Genomic DNA, 16,262 nt, shown 5'->3' with positions numbered 1-16,262 from the left:
ATTTAGTTTCCGCCACTCAACACTCCTTCGCTTGTCTGGCAGCTGCTCGGTTCTAAATTCGTCTTTTCTAGCCAATCACTACAGAGTTACCCTGCCCGCCTACGCGGAACCCTTGCCAGACCTCCTCCCTGCGGGCTGCTACGCCTGTGTACTTCTATACAAGTCCCGCTTCCGCTGAGCTGCGTAGAGTTTGGCACCGCCCCGTTAGGGGTTCTGGCAGCTAAGAGTCCCTCGGCCGCCAATCAGCAGAAAGCAGGGCCTAACCACCCCTATCCTCGGACGCTGGCTGTCTTCCATCAATCCCGTATAGGCCAATCAGTGCGAGGCAGGCGTCCCCCGAACCTTGCTGTCGCCCATGACCTAGCCATCTGTCTTGAACCAATCAGCGTGGAGCACTGGAGGGGTCGAGCACGCCCCCTCGGAACCCAGGTGACCATCTGCGTTCCACCAGTTCCCCTCGGGCCAATCACAACATAGCTCTGTGGAGCAAGGCCCGCCTCCCCAGCCCTGGAAGCCGCGCCGTCGATCCACGGTGCTTTGGCCAATCAGCGAGCAGCGGAACGTTCGGCTCCTCCTTCATGGGCCCACGTGAGCAGTGGGGAAACGCAGGGGCGGCTTCTAGGTGCTGCCGCCGCCACCGCTGCCGCCACCGCCGCCTCGGAGCCCGGGCCTGGGGGGCGGTAGGGCCGCGCATGGAGCCCCCGCCCCCCGGAGCTGCCAACACCGCCGCTGCGCTACACACAGGTGAGCCCGGGGCCTGGAGGGTGGAGGGCCCGGTCCGTGACCCTGTGTATCCTTCCCGCCCCCGCGCGGGGGGATGTGGCTTGGCCCATGGCCTGCTGGTGTTCGACTCCCCACCACCACCACCTCGGCTGGTGGACCTACCTGTGCCATTGTCCCCTCCCTTTGGCCCTTTGCCCCGTGGCTTAACCTCCCTTCCTGTTTTATAATGGGTCGGTCTGCGTGTTTGTATTTCTTCCCACCCCACCTTACAGTAGACTCGGCCGTGGTCTTGCCCCAGATCCCCGCTTGTAGGGAACCAGTCTCCGGCAATGTCCACCTCCTTGACAGTAGGTGCGTCTGAGTGTTTGTATTCTCCTGTCCTCAACTTTCAGGGGCCCCGTCTGTGGCCTTGTTTTTTCATCCCTGCTGTTTCTGTAGTGAGTCAGTCCGTAGCGTTGTACCCACCCCCCCAACAGTGAGTTAATCTGTGAATTTGTATTCCTGCCTCCAATCCCCCAATGCATCAGTCCATGGCTTTATCAAACACACACACACACACACCATTTTACAGTGGATCAGTCTACATGCTTGTTTTCACGTCCTCCTGCTTATCAGCACATTGCCCTGTCCTCCCTTTTTTGTAGACTGTCAGTCCAGTCCTTGGGCTTCTCCCTTCCTTTTAATAGTGGGTCAGTTTAGTGCTTTATATCTCCCCATTTTCAGTAGCCCAGTCCATGGCCTTGTCCCCCTCTCCTTTTAATCAGTCTGTGGGGTGGCTTTTCTCCCTCTCCACTATTGTGCAGGAGTCAATGTGCTTTTCTGCTCTTCTTGCCCCTAGTAAATAAGGTGAGCCTTTACACACACACACACACACACACACACCTTTGCAGTGGATCTGTGCATTGGCCTTCCTGCCACCCATGTGATTGCATTCACACCCCTCCAGTGTACCCTCCTGTGAGTCCAGTGCTTTGTAATCCCTCCAGGAGGGTCAGCCTGTGTGCTTTTATTTCCCCCCTCCTTTCCTTGTGGTGGATCAGTCTGTGGCCTTCCCTGCCACCCTCCCACCTTCTTAATAGTGGATCAGCGTGTGTGCTTGTTGAACCCAGGACTTTTTTACCCTAGAACACACCCTCTCATACACAACTCTTAACCACTAAGACATCCTGCCTCCCTCCAGTAAATGAATACATTCGTGATAGTGATAATGCCAGTAGGAGCTAACACGTATTGAGCACCTACTGTGTACCAGGCAAAATGCTGTATGTTAATGAGCTCATTTAATCCACCCTATGAGCTAGGTACTGAGGGAAGTTTGGCATAGGGAGGTTAAATACCTTACACAGAGGTGATCAGTAGGTACCAGGTTAGGTTGCCCCTCAGAACATAGGATAATTTTTGAGGCTTTCCTCTCTCGTTTCATCTCACCTCACGCGAGGCCCCACTCCTTAAAAACCAAATTAGTTCCCATCTCCACGCTTTTGTTTTTGCTGTTCCCTCTGCCTGCAGAGCTGTCTCCATTCCACACCTTGTCTCAGCACCCATCCACCCCCGATCCCAGCAGCTATGTGACCTTAGTGGTTTAACCACTTTCTCTCTGCACCTCTTTCCTCACTGGTTAAATGGGGGAATCAGAACTAGAATACCCTCCAATGTAAATAAAGAATACCTGTGAGTTAATAAAACAAGTAACTTCTCTGGCCTTACCTCCTACGCACCGCCCCCCCCCCCCAAACTCTGTTCCAGCCACATTGGCCTCCTAACTCATCCTCAAAAACACCAGGTGTGACCCAGCCTTGGGGCCTTTGCCTTGGCTATTTTTTCTGCCCAGAACGCTCTACCCCCATCTCTGTGTGGATCCTTTCAGGGCTCTGTTCAAATGTCAACCCGTCCCTGACCATCTGAACCTGCACACCCAGCAAGACTTAGACCCCTTCTCTGCTTTATTTGTGTCTTTCCCCTTTATCACTGTCAGGCACACTGTATAGTTTACCAGTTTGTCATATTTATTGTCTTTCCCCGTTAGAATGGGAGTCCCATGAGGGACTCTTTTTGTCTGCTTATTCACTGCTGGGTCTCCAGCACCTAAAATTCTTATCCAGTACTTGATAAGAATTTATTGCACGAATGAATGGGAAAAACATAATATCAGACAAATCAGGGTGGGGGGCAGATGGAGATGAAGAGGGCATAAGAGAGCTAGTTAAAAGAGGCTGGTTAGTCGGGACTGTTCATTCAACAAACACTTACAGAGCACCTACAGAGCACCAGGCATTCTAGGTGCTGGGGATATGGGAGGGAACAAAACAGGCAGAAATTCCTGCCTTTGTGGAGCAGACATTTGCTAAGAGTGCAGACTATATAAATAAGTCTAATTAGTTAGTATGTTAGACAAGTGCTAAGGAGGAAAAGTGAAGTAGGGAAGGTAGGAATAGAGTATCAGGGTGGTTGAAATCTTAGGCACAGGGCAGGCCTCACTTAGAAGGTGCTTCTTGAATTAAGGCCTGAAGGAGTTCAGGAAGGGAGCCATAATGCCTAGGGAAAGAGTGTACCAGGCAGAAGGAACAGCCGGTGCAAAGGCCCTGAGGTGGGATTGTGCCTGGCATGTTCAAGGGCCATGAAGGAGGCCAGAGTGGCTGGAGCAGAGTGGAGGGAGAGGTAGGAGGCAAGGTCAGAAAGCTGGTGGGAGCCAGATAGTGAGGCCATGCTGATACATAAGATTGTGGGGGAGGGGCTGGGGAGGGAGTAGAGTGTCAAGCCAGCCAATCGTAACATTTGAGTATCTGCTATGTCCCAGAGATAACTTTTCTAAGTCCTTTACATATACTGACCTTTAATCCTCACAAAAGCCTTTGAGAGTAGGTGTATCTTGCAGATACTTTACTTTGAGGGTGACATATCCGCCATTTTACAGGTACAGAAACAGAGCCAGAGAGGTTGAGTAACTTGCTCAAGGTCACACAGCTAGAACAGGACAGGAGTATGAGGCTGGAGACCCAGAGAGAAGAACAGATCTGCAAGGGCAGACAGGTTATTCGGCACATTGGATCACACAGAGGAAGAATTAATTCTGCCTGGGAGATACCAGAACTTGATGATGTGTGTAATAAAGGGTTCATCATGTGTGGGGAAGGGGGAAGGGCACTCCTGGCAGGGAGAACAGCACATACATATTCTGAGATGGGAACTGGATTAACTCAGGGTGCCCATGCCAAGCTTGGGCCCACCTCAGAGCCTTTGTGCACACTGTTCCCTGTGCTTGAAGCACCCTTCCCACAGATGTCAGCATGGCTTGCTATCTCCCCTCCTTCAGATCTCTGCTTAAATGTCACTTCCTCAGGGAAGCCCTCCCTGCTCACCCTGTGTAAAATAGCATCCCTGTCCCCCTGTAGGATCTTACCCTTCTGTTTTGCTCTATAGAGAGCTGATGGAGCAAGGTGGCCAGGATCACTGCCTAGTGCCAAACTGCCTGGGTTTGAACCCTGGCTCTGCTAACTTCCAGCTGTGTGACCTTAGGCAAGTTAACTTAACTTCTCTGTGCCTCCATTTCCTCATCTGGATAACGGGAGGGTAATAATAATGCCCATGCATAGTGTTGGTTTGAGGATTGAATGAGTTAAGTGACTAAAATGGTTTGCAGTACACAGTAAGGGCTCTGTGACTGGTTCCTATTTTTTAGATCAGTATTATTATTTCCTGGCATACACATAGGTATCTCACAGGGCCTCTGAGACTGACCATCTCCAAAACTGATCTCCCGATCTCCCCTCAAAACCTGCTCTCCCGCAGTGCTGCCATCTCAGGTGATCAGGCCACAAACCTAGAATCACCTTTGGCACCTCTCTTACCCCACCCCACCCCCATCCTATCTGCCAGCAAATCCTGTTCGCTCTGCCTTCAGATTTTATCCAGAACTCAGCCACTTCTCGCCAGTTCCACTGCTGCCACCACCATCTCTTACGTGGACTATTGCAGTAGCCTCTTCAGCCCGTACAGTTGGTTCTCCTCACAACAGCCAGAGGGATCCTGTTAAAATCCAAATCACAGCCTGTCACCCCTCTATTCACAGCCTTCTCATGGCTCCTGTCTCACTCAGAGTCAATGTCAAAGCCCTTCCAGGGCCCGAAAAAGCCTTACTTAGTCTGGCCCCTGCTGCCCCTCTGTTCTCATCTTCTGGTACTTTCCCCTCACTGCCTTCTCTCTGACCACGCCAGACTCCTTTCCCTTCCTCTGACCTGACAGGCTCTCCAGCCTCAGGGCCTTTCACCCTGGCTATTTCCTCTGCCTGGATGGCTGCTCCCCAGGTTGTCACAGACCTGATGCCTTCACCTCTCTTAGGTCTTTCCTCAAATATCACCTCGTGACTACCCTCCCCTGACTACCCTTTCAAAAATAAGAACTCCTTCCCTGCTTCATTTTTTTTTTTCCCCCCCCGGAGCTCTTATCACCATCTGACATATTCTTGTTTATCTTGTTTCTTGTCTGTCTTCCCCACTAAAATGTGAATTCTGCCAGAGCAGGGATTTTTGACTGTTGTATTCACTGCTGTATCCCCAGCACCTGGCCCACAGTAGGCCCTCCAAAAATGCTTGCTAAATGAACGAAATAAAGAGAAGTAAACACATCTGAGTGAGGCATATGACTAGAACTCTTATTAGGGGTCACATGGGAGACGTGATAATAAACAAAATACAAAACCCCATGTGCTGCTGAGGCTTGAAGCCAACCGTCAGGTTTCACCTTAAGTAAAAGATTCTGTGGCTACTGAAAGAGGAACTGGTAAAATTGCCTGTTGTCGCCACCAGGAGTCACACTGGTCTCTTTGTGCCTCTGAAACAAACAGGCCTTCCAAATAAACCCAGCAAGGTCTCTGATCATGGGACTCTGATCTGGACACTTCGTGGCCTTGTGACTTACATAATTGCCTAAAATTGTGTCTGCAGAATGAACTTCGAAACAGCTCAGACATAAGAGGATCAGACTGTATTTCATTACAGATTAAAGACTCAAGCTATAAATAATAGAGGGAGGTTCTTTGAAACCTTCCGATTTGGAAGGTCTTATTCTTAACCCAACAGTCCCAGCTGGGTGAACAGTTGATTGATGAAAGCTCATTCCTTAAGGAAAAGGAACCTCATGTTTATTTCCAATTCACACTCAGCAAAGGGAGCAGTTATGGGGTGGGGGGGGGCGGGGCCAGGAGGGTCCTGTTCTCTGCTCGACATGCTGAGGGAGCAGTCAGTGCAAGGGGCAGTTTAGTCTAATGGTTGAAAAGATCAGACACCTGGAACTTGGCTGCCTGCGTCCAAATCCTGGCTCTGCCACTTAGGGCTGTGTGGCCTGTACATGTCATTTAGACATTTTGTGCCTCTGCTTCCTCATCTGTAAATTAGAGATAATAAGAGTACCTATTTCCCAAAGTTGTGATGAGAGAGAAATGAGTCAATAGCTATAGAAATAGCAATCCAGGTCTACATGCCCTTATCTAAAACCCTTGGGGCCAGATGTGTTTCACAATTTTGAATTTTTCAGATTTTAGAAAGGTGACAAGGTATACATACAAGATGTTACATAACACCCTTAGTGGGCTCTGTAATCAGCCACATTCAGATTTCTGCAGCAAGATGTATGAACAGTCACACCAAGTGAGGATCAGTGAAGACCACAAAAGGCCTTATTTTGTTTCAGATCAGGTTTTGGCATAGCAGATAAGGAATTATGAACAAATTAGAAACTAATATTTCATAAGAGCTTATCATACCCCAGGCATAGTATATTTAATCTGTACGATAACCCTATGAGCTAGGTGGTATTACTATTATCCCTATTTTACAGATGGGAAAATTGAGGCACAGGAGGTTAAAGAACATGCCCAGTGTCACACTGCTAATAAGTAGCAGAACCAGGATTCCAGCCCTGGTGGTCTGGCTCTGGAGAGGCTGATTGTCCAGTAGGCCATATTGCCTCTGATTGGTACAATGCCTGGCATGTATTTAGCACTCAATAAATGTTCATTATTGCTGTTGTCAAGAAGGAGAACACAGAGGGACAGAGATGGGTCAGAGGAGCGTGGGGTAGAGAGACAGAAGAGAGCAGACATTCAGTGTTAGGAATTTTCATAAAGGCAAGGCCCTTGGGGCTGGGAACTGAACGATGGAGAAGACTTCTAGGCAGAGGAAGGGAACCCAGCATGAAGTGAACAGCCTTTGCGAGGAGCTGGCAGAAGGAACCTCCTGGAAAACTTAATATTTGATGTGGTAGAAGATGCAAATGAAAATGTTCAGGTGAGGGGCCTTATTCTAGTTTTCTATTCGTGCTGTAACGAATTATAACAAACTTTTAACTGCTTAAAACACAAATTATTCTCTTAGAGTTCTGGAGGTCCGAAGGCCAGCACAGGTCTCACCAGGCTAAAATCCAGGTGTCGGCAGGGCTGTATTCCTTTCCAGAAGCTCCAGGGGATGATCCATTTCCTGTTCGTTTAGGTTGCTGGCAGAATTCAATTCCTTGAGGTTGTAGGATCTGTATAAAATAAATAAGCAACAAGGGTATATTGTAACCACAAAAAAAAGTTCATGTGATGAGATTGAGCTCACCCAAATAGTCTCTAGCTTAAGGCCCATAACCTTAAACTCACCTGCAACGTTCTTTTTGCCAGGTAACATAATATACTCACAGGTTCCAGAAATTAGGATGCGGACATCTTTGGGTGAGGGGCATTATTCTGCGTGTCACAGTCTGCCCTCTGGCCCCCAGAGGTTCACATCTGTCCCACACGCAGAAGACATTGACGCTATCCTAGCATCCCCAGAAGTCTCATCGCATTACAGGAGTCATCCAAAGCCAGGCTGAGGGCGTTCAGGGAATGGTGGTGGCAGCTGGGGACAGAGGTGAAGGCAAGATGGCAAGAAAGGAATCCTCCTCCTGCTGACCTCTTCCCCTTCCTGTGTCTGCAACCTCTCAGCTCTGAGCTTTCTGCTCTCCAGGTACCCCTGGGATGGCGTGAGCGCTCCCCCAGCAATGGACCCTTCTGTGACGCTGTGGCAGTTTCTGCTGCAGCTGTTGAGAGAGCAAGGCAATGGCCACATCATCTCCTGGACCTCCCGGGATGGCGGTGAGTTCAAGCTGGTGGATGCTGAGGAGGTGGCCCGGCTCTGGGGGCTGCGCAAGAATAAGACCAACATGAATTATGACAAGCTCAGCCGGGCCTTGCGGTACTACTATGATAAGGTAAGGTGTCTGAGACTAGGGCCAGGAACCCCACCCCCTGGCCTGTGCCAAACATTTAAATCAGTGATGTCATTTTCTTGACTAAATTGATAGAGCTCTAACTTTGAAAACGATATTAAAATTTACCATTTCTTACCCCATCCTCTGGTACTCTTACACGAACATGGGGGCCCCTAAGCATTTATCTCAGTTGTTTTATTTTCTTTTTTTTTATTTTAGCTTTGGCTAAAACCTTCATAGCACCATTAACACTGACCCCCTACTCACTCCACTCTCTCTGAGATCCCCAAAGTCCTGCTGTCCCACCATGCCCCGCACGACATTTCATCTTCTTGCCTTATTCCTCTGGCCAAAACTTTTGAAAACTCTTAGTAATGACTCTTCCTCATCCTAGGCCAGTCCTGGGCTCCCCCAGTTATTTCGTAATCTCTTATCCCAGAATAAGAATTCTAGAATATCCTTATTCTTAGAATCAAAGCCTCCATGACAGCATTATACTAACCTTTCCTTACCTCATTCTCCAGGACCCTCAACGTTTTTATCAATTCTTTTTATCTCTTATTCCGTTAGCTAAGACCTCCAAAGCAACATGTATAATGCCCGCTCCACACCCCATCCTCTTGTATTCCCAGAGCAACACTGGTCCACTCCAATATTTATATCAATTATTTTAATTTATCATCTTATTCCTATAGCTAAAATTGTACATTTTCCTTATCTTATCCTTTCAGACTCCCAAACCAATGCTAGATAACCCCCCCATATTTATACCAGTTATTTCAGTTTCTTATTTCTTTTGTTTTAAAAGTATTTATTTATTTATTTATTTATTTATTTTTAATAAACCTGCACCGGGTCTTAGTTGTGGCATGCAGGATCTTCGTTGCTGCATGCGGGATCTTTAGTTGCAGCACGTGGGATCTTTAGTTGTGGCATGCGGGCTCTTAGTTGCGGCATGCGGGATCTAATTCCCTGACCAGGGGTCAAACCCGGGCCCCCTGCATTGGGAGCGTGGAGTCTTAACCACTGGACCACCAGGGAAGTCCCGTCAGTTTCTTATTTCTTTACCTGAAACTTCCAAAACAATATTTTTCATGTTCCAGTTTTATTGTGATATAATTGACACACAGCACTGTATAAGTTTAAGGTGACAGCATAGTGATTTGACTTACATACAGCAAGAAATGTTCATCACGATAAGTTTAATGAACATCCATCATCTCATATAGATACAAAATAAAAGAAAAAGGAAGAAAAAAATCTTGTGATGAGGACTCTTAGGATTTACCCTCTTAACAACTTTCATATATAACATACAGCAGTGTGGATCATATTTATCATGTTGTACATTACATCCCTAGTACTTATTTTTCTTATAACTGAAAGTGTGTACGTTTTGACTGCCTTCATCCAATTCCCCTTCCTTTCAACCCCCTTTGCAACTTCCAAAACAATATTAATGAATCTCCCTTTTCATTCCTTTTCTGAGAAACACAAACCCACCCTGTGAGATACATGACCAACACTTAAGATGTCCCCAGGGTGCTCTAGTGCCCTCCAGATGCCTCTTGTCCCCCAGAACAGCCCTGGACCTGTGCTTCACACCCTTAACTCATTTATAGCATTTATTCCATTTTTATATTTTAATCCTTTAGCTCAAACCTCTAAAACAATATTAATAATGAGGCTGCCTCACTCTGTGCTCTGAGACCACCAGAATATCCCTGAGACCCTCCAGACCTGTCCTGAAATACCCAAAACGTGCTCTGTGACCCACCCAAGCCAGCCTTAAGATTCTCCCAATATTTATACCAGTATTTTAAATTCTTGTTAGTTGCTATCAGTGACTTCATTTTCCAATTGCGTCAGCTTAAACCTCCCCAACAGTATTAAGAATGAGGCTCCCCATCCTGTCCTCCCTGATGACCTTGCCCTATTCCACGTCTGTGTCAAGAGCTTTAAATAATCCTGTAATAATTCATGTTTATTAACAATTCATCACCACATTCTTCTACATTCATTTAGTCTCTTCCAATATTTATTATCAGTGACTTCATTTTCCTGTCTTACTGCGTAAACTAGACTCCAAAACTGTCCTGGCAGCCAGCCCCAGGGCCTGGCCCTGTTAGCCCACAGACACTCCTGGTTCCTGGAGCCAGGAGGAAAGCCTGCTCCTGGATCTACTCCCCTAGGTGGGCCCCAGTGTGGAGAGGAGCCTGTGGGTGTGGCTGTGTGTATCTGAGGTGGGGGTGGGGGAATTGGACAGAGGGAGATGCAGAGAGTGTGACAGAGGGAGACTTGGAGGGGGATGGACAGGAAGGAGACGTGGAGGGGAGAAGGGCATTAGACTAAAGGAAGGATTATGGGTGGGGGGGGGGACAGAAAAGGAGGAGAAGCTGGGGGAGAATACAGAGAGGGGAATCAGGTTGGGGGAGAGCAGTAGAAACTGGAGGACAACGGAGGAGACCCCAAATTGAGAGATGGGTGAGATGTGAAAGAAGCTGGGAGGGGGAACCTATGGGGAGGCAGACACTGAGGTGGGACGGTGTATATGTAAAAGGACAGGAGAGGGGCACGAGGAAAGAAAGGCACTATAGGAGACAACACCCCTTCACCCCCTCACCATCCGCACCCTCCCTGGCCCTTTCTTCTAAGACCCTCTATCCTGTCTCCCCCCTTCCCAGAACATCATCCGCAAAGTGAGTGGCCAGAAGTTCGTCTACAAGTTTGTGTCCTACCCCGAGGTCGCGGGGTGCTCCACTGAGGACTGCCCGCCCCAGCCTGAGGTGTCTGTCACCTCCACTGTGGCAAATGTGGGCACCACAGCTGTACACGCCATCCCCGGGGACACTGCCTCTGGGAAGCCAGGCACACCCAAGGGTGCAGGAGTGGCAGGCCCGGGTGGCTTGGCGCGCAGCAGCCGGAACGATTACATGCGCTCGGGCCTCTATTCCACCTTCACCATCCAGTCCCTGCAGCCGCAGCCGCAGCCGCCCTCTCATCCTCGGCCTTCCACAGTGCTCCCCAGCACCGCCCCTGCAGGAGCAGCAGTGCCCCCCTCGGGGAGCAGGAGCACCAGTCCAAGCCCCTTGGAGGCCTGCCTGGAGGCTGAGGAGGCCGGCCTGCCTCTGCAGGTAAGGACTAGAACCCGGAAAGTCAGCAAGAGGAGGGATGTACAATTCCCAAATGAGGAGGGGGGCTGGGAGGAGGGGGGACATAAATGTCCTATTAAAGGAGATATAGTGGAAGGAGGGACACAGACGTCCCCTTGGAGAAAGGGATGGGGAGGAAAGCTATGCAAAGCCTGGGAAGGAAGAAGGAAATTAAGTACACGACAATTAGCAGTACACCCAACATGTAGTAGGTGTCCTGAATGTGTTTGCTTAATGCACTGGTTCTCACACTTTTAGCACTCATCAGAAAGCACCTGGAGGGCTTTTTAAGCCACAGATTTCGGGGGGCCACCCCCCAGAATGTCTGTTTATGTGGGTCTGTGGATGGGTCTGAGAGTTTGCATTTTTAACAAGTTTCCAGATGAGGCGTATGCTGCTGGTCCACAAAGCAAATTTCTGAGAACCACTGCTTTCGTGAATGGGGGCGGTATCTCCTGGTGTCCCGCCCCTAAAGGCAGCTATCAGGTGTCTCACCCCTCCCCTGCCCCCAGATAGGAGGACCTACTCCAGAAGGAGCCCCAGTTCCTTGGCAAACTCCCACGTCTTATTGGAGGACCTGCTCCCACTACCAGGTCCCGCTTTCCAAGGGAAATAATTGGCTTCACTACCCCAGCAATCCTTAGGCACCCCCTCTGCACTTGTTCCTCTCCCAGGTCATCCTGACCCCACCCGAGGCCCCAAACCTTAAATCCGAAGAGCCAAATATGGAGCCTGGGTTGGGCCGGCCACTGCCCCCAGAAGTCAAAGTGGAAGAGCCCAAGGAAGAGTTAGAAGCCGCAGCCACTGGGGAGGCGGGGTTTGTCCTGGAAGCCGTCAAGGCCGAGCCCTCTGAGCCCAAGGCCGAGCCAGAAGCCCCTCCCGCGGAGGGCGTGCCAGCCCGGCTGCCCGCGGTCGTTATGGAAACTGCGGCGGTGGGCGGCCTTGCGGCTTCCACAACTTCCAGCACGGAGATCGCCCAGCCTCAGAAGGGCCGGAAGCCCCGGGACCTGGAGCTTCCACTCAGCCCGAGCTTGCTGGGTGGGCCGGGACCCGAACGGACTCCGGGATCGGGAACTGGTTCCGGTCTGCAGGCGCCAGGCCCAGCGCTGACGCCTTCCCTGCTACCTACGCACACATTGGTGAGAACCTTCGAAGGGGCGGGGCTGGCACCTGGAATGAATGGGATTGGGGCGGAGTGGGGGTGGGAGGAGTTAGACCGACCGCGAGGGCCAATGCGGTTACCTCTGAGTGAGTGGGAGGGTGGAGCCTTCGAGTGGGGTTGGCTGCGCGGAGAGACGGGGCTTGATTGCTACCAGGCGACCAAGCCTGCAATGCCGAGGGGTCGGGTCCCCAAAAGAAGGGCAGGTCTAGGGAGTTCTGTGGGCAGGGACTGAGGGGCCCGAGAGGCTTTCTGCAGGAACTCTTTCTGGGTTGGAGCATAGCTTGAGGAACCTAAGCGGGGCTTTTGGGTCTGGGATTTGCTTGGCGGGTTTCCTGTGAGGTATGCAGGTGGGGGATAAGAGTTGGAAGTTGACCCTGAGCTACTGGGATGGTGAGGTTTGAAAGCGACATGTGGGTGGGGTCTTGTAGGTGGTCTTGCCCAATGAGGCTGGGGTGGGCCCTCAAGAGTTAGGAGGGGTTGTCTGTGTAAAGCTGGAGAGCTGTCACGGGCATGGCCTTAGTAGTTATGGTCCAGGCCTGTGCACTTTTGAGGAGTGATCTCGGAAGTATGAGTGGGAAATCTGGCGGGGCTGGAACCAAGTTCCTTTGGTTTTCCCACACCTGCTCTCTTGCTCACTTGCGCCCCGACCACCCCTTCCCCACAGACCCCGGTGCTGCTGACGCCCAGCTCGCTGCCCCCCAGCATTCACTTCTGGAGCACCCTGAGTCCCATTGCACCCCGTAGCCCGGCCAAGCTCTCCTTCCAGGTAGGATCAGCTCCCCCCATCTTGGAAAGGGTGAGAGATCCTAGCACGGTCCCAATCCATGACCTCTCCCTATTTCTGTCCCCAGTTTCCGTCCAGTGGCAGCGCCCAGGTGCACATCCCTTCCATCAGCGTGGATGGCCTCTCAACCCCCGTGGTGCTCTCCCCAGGGCCCCAGAAGCCATGACTATCACCACCACCACCACCACCCCTTTCTGGGGTCACTCCATCCATGCCCTGAACTTCTCTCCAGCCAGCCGTCTCAAGGAGAAACATAGTTCAGCTGACAGACTCGTGCTGTGGTTGTGGTTGGGTGGGGATTCTTAGGAGAAAGGATCTCTCAGTAACCCTTCCACAGAAAACATACAACTTCTCTCTTCTTGGTCAGTCCCCCAGTGGCCGCTCTTACACGTCTCCTACTGCAGTGGTGGGGACGGTTTATTTATTTATTTTTTGAAGGCCACTGGGAGGAGCCTGGCCCAACTCTTTCGGGGAGGGGGGGTTGGCAAGGGCATCTCCCCCATCTCCACATTTTTTCCCCAAGATGAGACAGTCGGGGTCTGGCTTGAGAAGGACCTTTCTTTATTTATTTCTCAGGCTGCCCTTGGGGAGCTGAGGGAGCCCTGTCTCCATTTTGGGGTGTGGGTAGAGGAGCTAGATTGCTGTAGTTTATTATTCCTGGCCCTCCCCAAGGGTCCAGGAAGAATTTGTGCTGTTTAACGGTTTGGGAGTTTTGGCCAAGGAAGGCTCACACCCTTGGAAATGGGAATTTCCACCTCCCCGGTCTTTCTCTCAGACAGCTTGTCCTTTTTCAACCACCTTTTTGGGCCGGGGAGGAATGCCCCTTTTTTTCTTCTTCCCCTGAGAAGCCATTCCTGTGTCTGCCAAACTCCTGGGGTCCTGCCTGTTTCCTCCCAATGGAGGGTTTTTTTTGGGGAGTGGTCCCCGTCTGGGGGGCCCCTCCAACCAGTACTCCAGGTCTCCCTGTCCCCCACCCCCTGCCATTTTGATAGTATAATCTATTTTTAAACAGGGCTTTTCAATAGGGGAGAGGGAGGCATCTGTTCCTATATCTGAGATAGGGTGGGTGGGAAGGAAGGGATTTGGGGAGGGGGTCTTCCTGCCTCCCCCAAGTGTTTATTTTTGATACCAAACGTGTATTTTCAGCTCCCTCCCTCCCAGCCCCCCAATTTCCTGCGGGCGGGTACAAAGGACCCTTTAAGTGTCCCTGGAGTTGGGAGGGAGGAATGAGAGACATAAAGCCTGTCCTGTGTGAATTCCAGGCTGGAGAAGGGCGGGTTCAAAGGACTCCTGGGTTCACCTCCCGTCAGCACCGGCCCAGCCTGGGTCTGGGAACCTGGGGGTTGGTGATTTGGGGGACGGTGCTACACCTGTCTCCACTGTTTGTTTTACTTCCCCAAAAATGGATCTTTTTTTCTAAGAGTCCCAGAGAATGGGGAATTGTTCCTGTAAATATATATTTTTAAAGGTGATGCTGGAGGCTGCTAGCATTTTTTTTCCCCCTAAAGCCATTGGAAGTAACTGTGTGCCGAGGCGTGACTCTATGTGAAAGGCGGTGAGGGTGTGAGATTGATCGTGAGGGTGAGAGAGCATGGTGGTGTGTGTCCGAAACAGTGGTAGAGACTGTAGATTGGTAACCAGGTGTGTGAAAAAGAGAAAACTATGGAAAGCTGTGATTGCGCACGTTCGTTTGTGAAGCCATGTGTTGAGAGAGTGGAAGTTGTAACTGCAAACTTGACATTGTGCCTATGTGAGAAATCGTGGCTGGGTGGCAGAAAACCACCGTAAGACTGAATGAGTGATTAAGGTACTATACGAGAAACTGGTGGTGTGTGTGAAATAACGTTTATGAGAAGGAAGTGGGGACTGCGCATCAGTCACTGTTGAACAGGCTGATGGTGAGCAAAACAGACTGAGTAACCAAAACAACATGTGAGAGCCTGTACGAGCACGAAAGTGCCATAGAGATCGTCAGGGACCGTGCGTAGGTAAGGAACTTCACTGTAAGTGAGCAGGTGACTCAGTGTTTGGGAGATGGCTTGTGTGTGAAACTGTTAACGCAAGGCTGTTGGATCAACTAAAGTAATGGGAGCGTATGTGTGAGAGGTCGATGGTATGAGAGAAAATGGCTGTGAGGCCGGATGGGTGCCTGAGACGTAAGATAGCAGAATACGCAACTGTGTGTATGAAAACCGTTCCTGTGAGACTAAACTAGCAAAGACTGTGTGAGAGACTGAGAAAATGTGGCCGCGACTGGAAGAGCGTGAGAGGCTGTAATTTGTGTGTGTGTGTGTGTGTACTTCAGCCTAGTGGCAGATTGATTTGCAGTTACTACTCCAGTCTAGCCCACAGGTTCAGGGACTCTGAAAGTGTAAGAGAAAATGATGGTGAGACTGAGTGAGTGAAAGTGAGCTAGAGACCACCTCACTGTGAGTGAGAGGCGATGAGTAAAAAAGAAGGAAGTCAGTGCCGCCTGAGAGAAAACTGATGACTGAGCAGCGTGTGAGAGTGTGAAACGTTTCATGAGAGACTAAACCGGAGACTACATGCTGGTGAAAAACAGAAAATGAAACAGAGTAAATGAGACACAGAGACCATGCGATCAGTGTGTGTGAGAAACCGCTGAGGCTGTAATTGTGTCTGAGGGTACATGATACGCTGGCTGGATGCAGCAGATGATGGTGTAAACGACTAAGATGGGCCATGAGAGGCTGTGTGTGTGAGACTTACTGAGAGCCTAGTAACATTGGTGAATTAGTGATGACAGGATGTCAGAGGCTGAGTGAGGGCAAGTGACCGTGACACTGATTGGGTGACTGAGAGTGTCTGAGAAAACGAGTGACTGAGAGTGTCTGAGAAACTGTGGGTCTGTGTAAAACTGCAAGAGACTTTATTAAAGGCTGTAGAGCAAGGACTGGGCATGTTGGAAGCTGCTTGCAAAGAAATGTGAGACTAGGCGACTAAGACGGTGTCTGAGACTCTGTGCGATTGTGTATGCGTGTGAAACTCTTAGCATAGTGACTCTGGGTGTGCAGAATGGGTGCGAGTGTGAAGAGGTGGGAGAAAGAGTGATTGTGGGTGTGGGTGTGTGCACGAGAAACTTCCAGAGAGACCACTGGTGGCTAAAATCACTAACCATTTGTGTATGTGAGAAAATGACGGCCCGAGTGAACGGTGGAAACATCCTATCAAAAGGCGTGACTCTGTGGAT

The 16,262-nt window shown here is 50.3% G+C and overlaps 1 protein-coding gene and 1 long non-coding RNA gene across 3 annotated transcripts; one reads left to right on the top strand and one right to left on the bottom strand.

Moving 5' to 3' along the window:
• Positions 1-595: 595 nt before the first annotated feature.
• ELK1 (ETS transcription factor ELK1) lies at positions 596-14,523 on the top strand. Its single transcript, XM_059911137.1, has 6 exons — positions 596-744; positions 7,710-7,953; positions 10,638-11,087; positions 11,780-12,244; positions 12,932-13,033; positions 13,119-14,523. Exons 2-6 carry the CDS (start codon positions 7,744-7,746, stop codon positions 13,215-13,217), a joined length of 1,326 nt encoding a protein of 441 aa, XP_059767120.1. The 5' UTR covers positions 596-744; positions 7,710-7,743; the 3' UTR covers positions 13,218-14,523.
• Positions 4,631-7,909, bottom strand: LOC132357563 (uncharacterized). 2 transcript variants are annotated; one of them, XR_009500239.1, is made up of 3 exons: positions 7,361-7,909; positions 7,130-7,245; positions 4,631-4,749 (listed from the first exon to the last, which is right to left on the bottom strand). It is a non-coding gene; the product is annotated as an uncharacterized LOC132357563 (long non-coding RNA). The 2 variants fall into 2 exon arrangements; XR_009500238.1 differs by lacking the exon at positions 4,631-4,749 and having other exon boundaries at positions 5,692-7,245.
• Positions 14,524-16,262: the final 1,739 nt, after the last annotated feature.

This window comes from Balaenoptera ricei, chromosome X (assembly GCF_028023285.1).
Source record: "Balaenoptera ricei isolate mBalRic1 chromosome X, mBalRic1.hap2, whole genome shotgun sequence".
NCBI lineage: Eukaryota > Metazoa > Chordata > Mammalia > Artiodactyla > Balaenopteridae > Balaenoptera > Balaenoptera ricei.
Note: the sequence above shows the minus strand (reverse complement) of the source record. Positions and strands in the feature narration are given on the sequence as shown.

Bases quoted from the DNA above. Each gene is read 5' to 3' on its own strand.
- ELK1 (XM_059911137.1), top strand. From the start codon at position 7,744: ATGGACCCTTCTGTGACGCTGTGGCAGTTTCTGCTGCAGCTGTTGAGA. The intron at 11,088-11,779 runs GTAAGGACTAGA...TTCCTCTCCCAG, and splicing joins AGGCCGGCCTGCCTCTGCAG to GTCATCCTGACCCCACCCGA. The intron at 13,034-13,118 runs GTAGGATCAGCT...TTCTGTCCCCAG, and splicing joins CGGCCAAGCTCTCCTTCCAG to TTTCCGTCCAGTGGCAGCGC.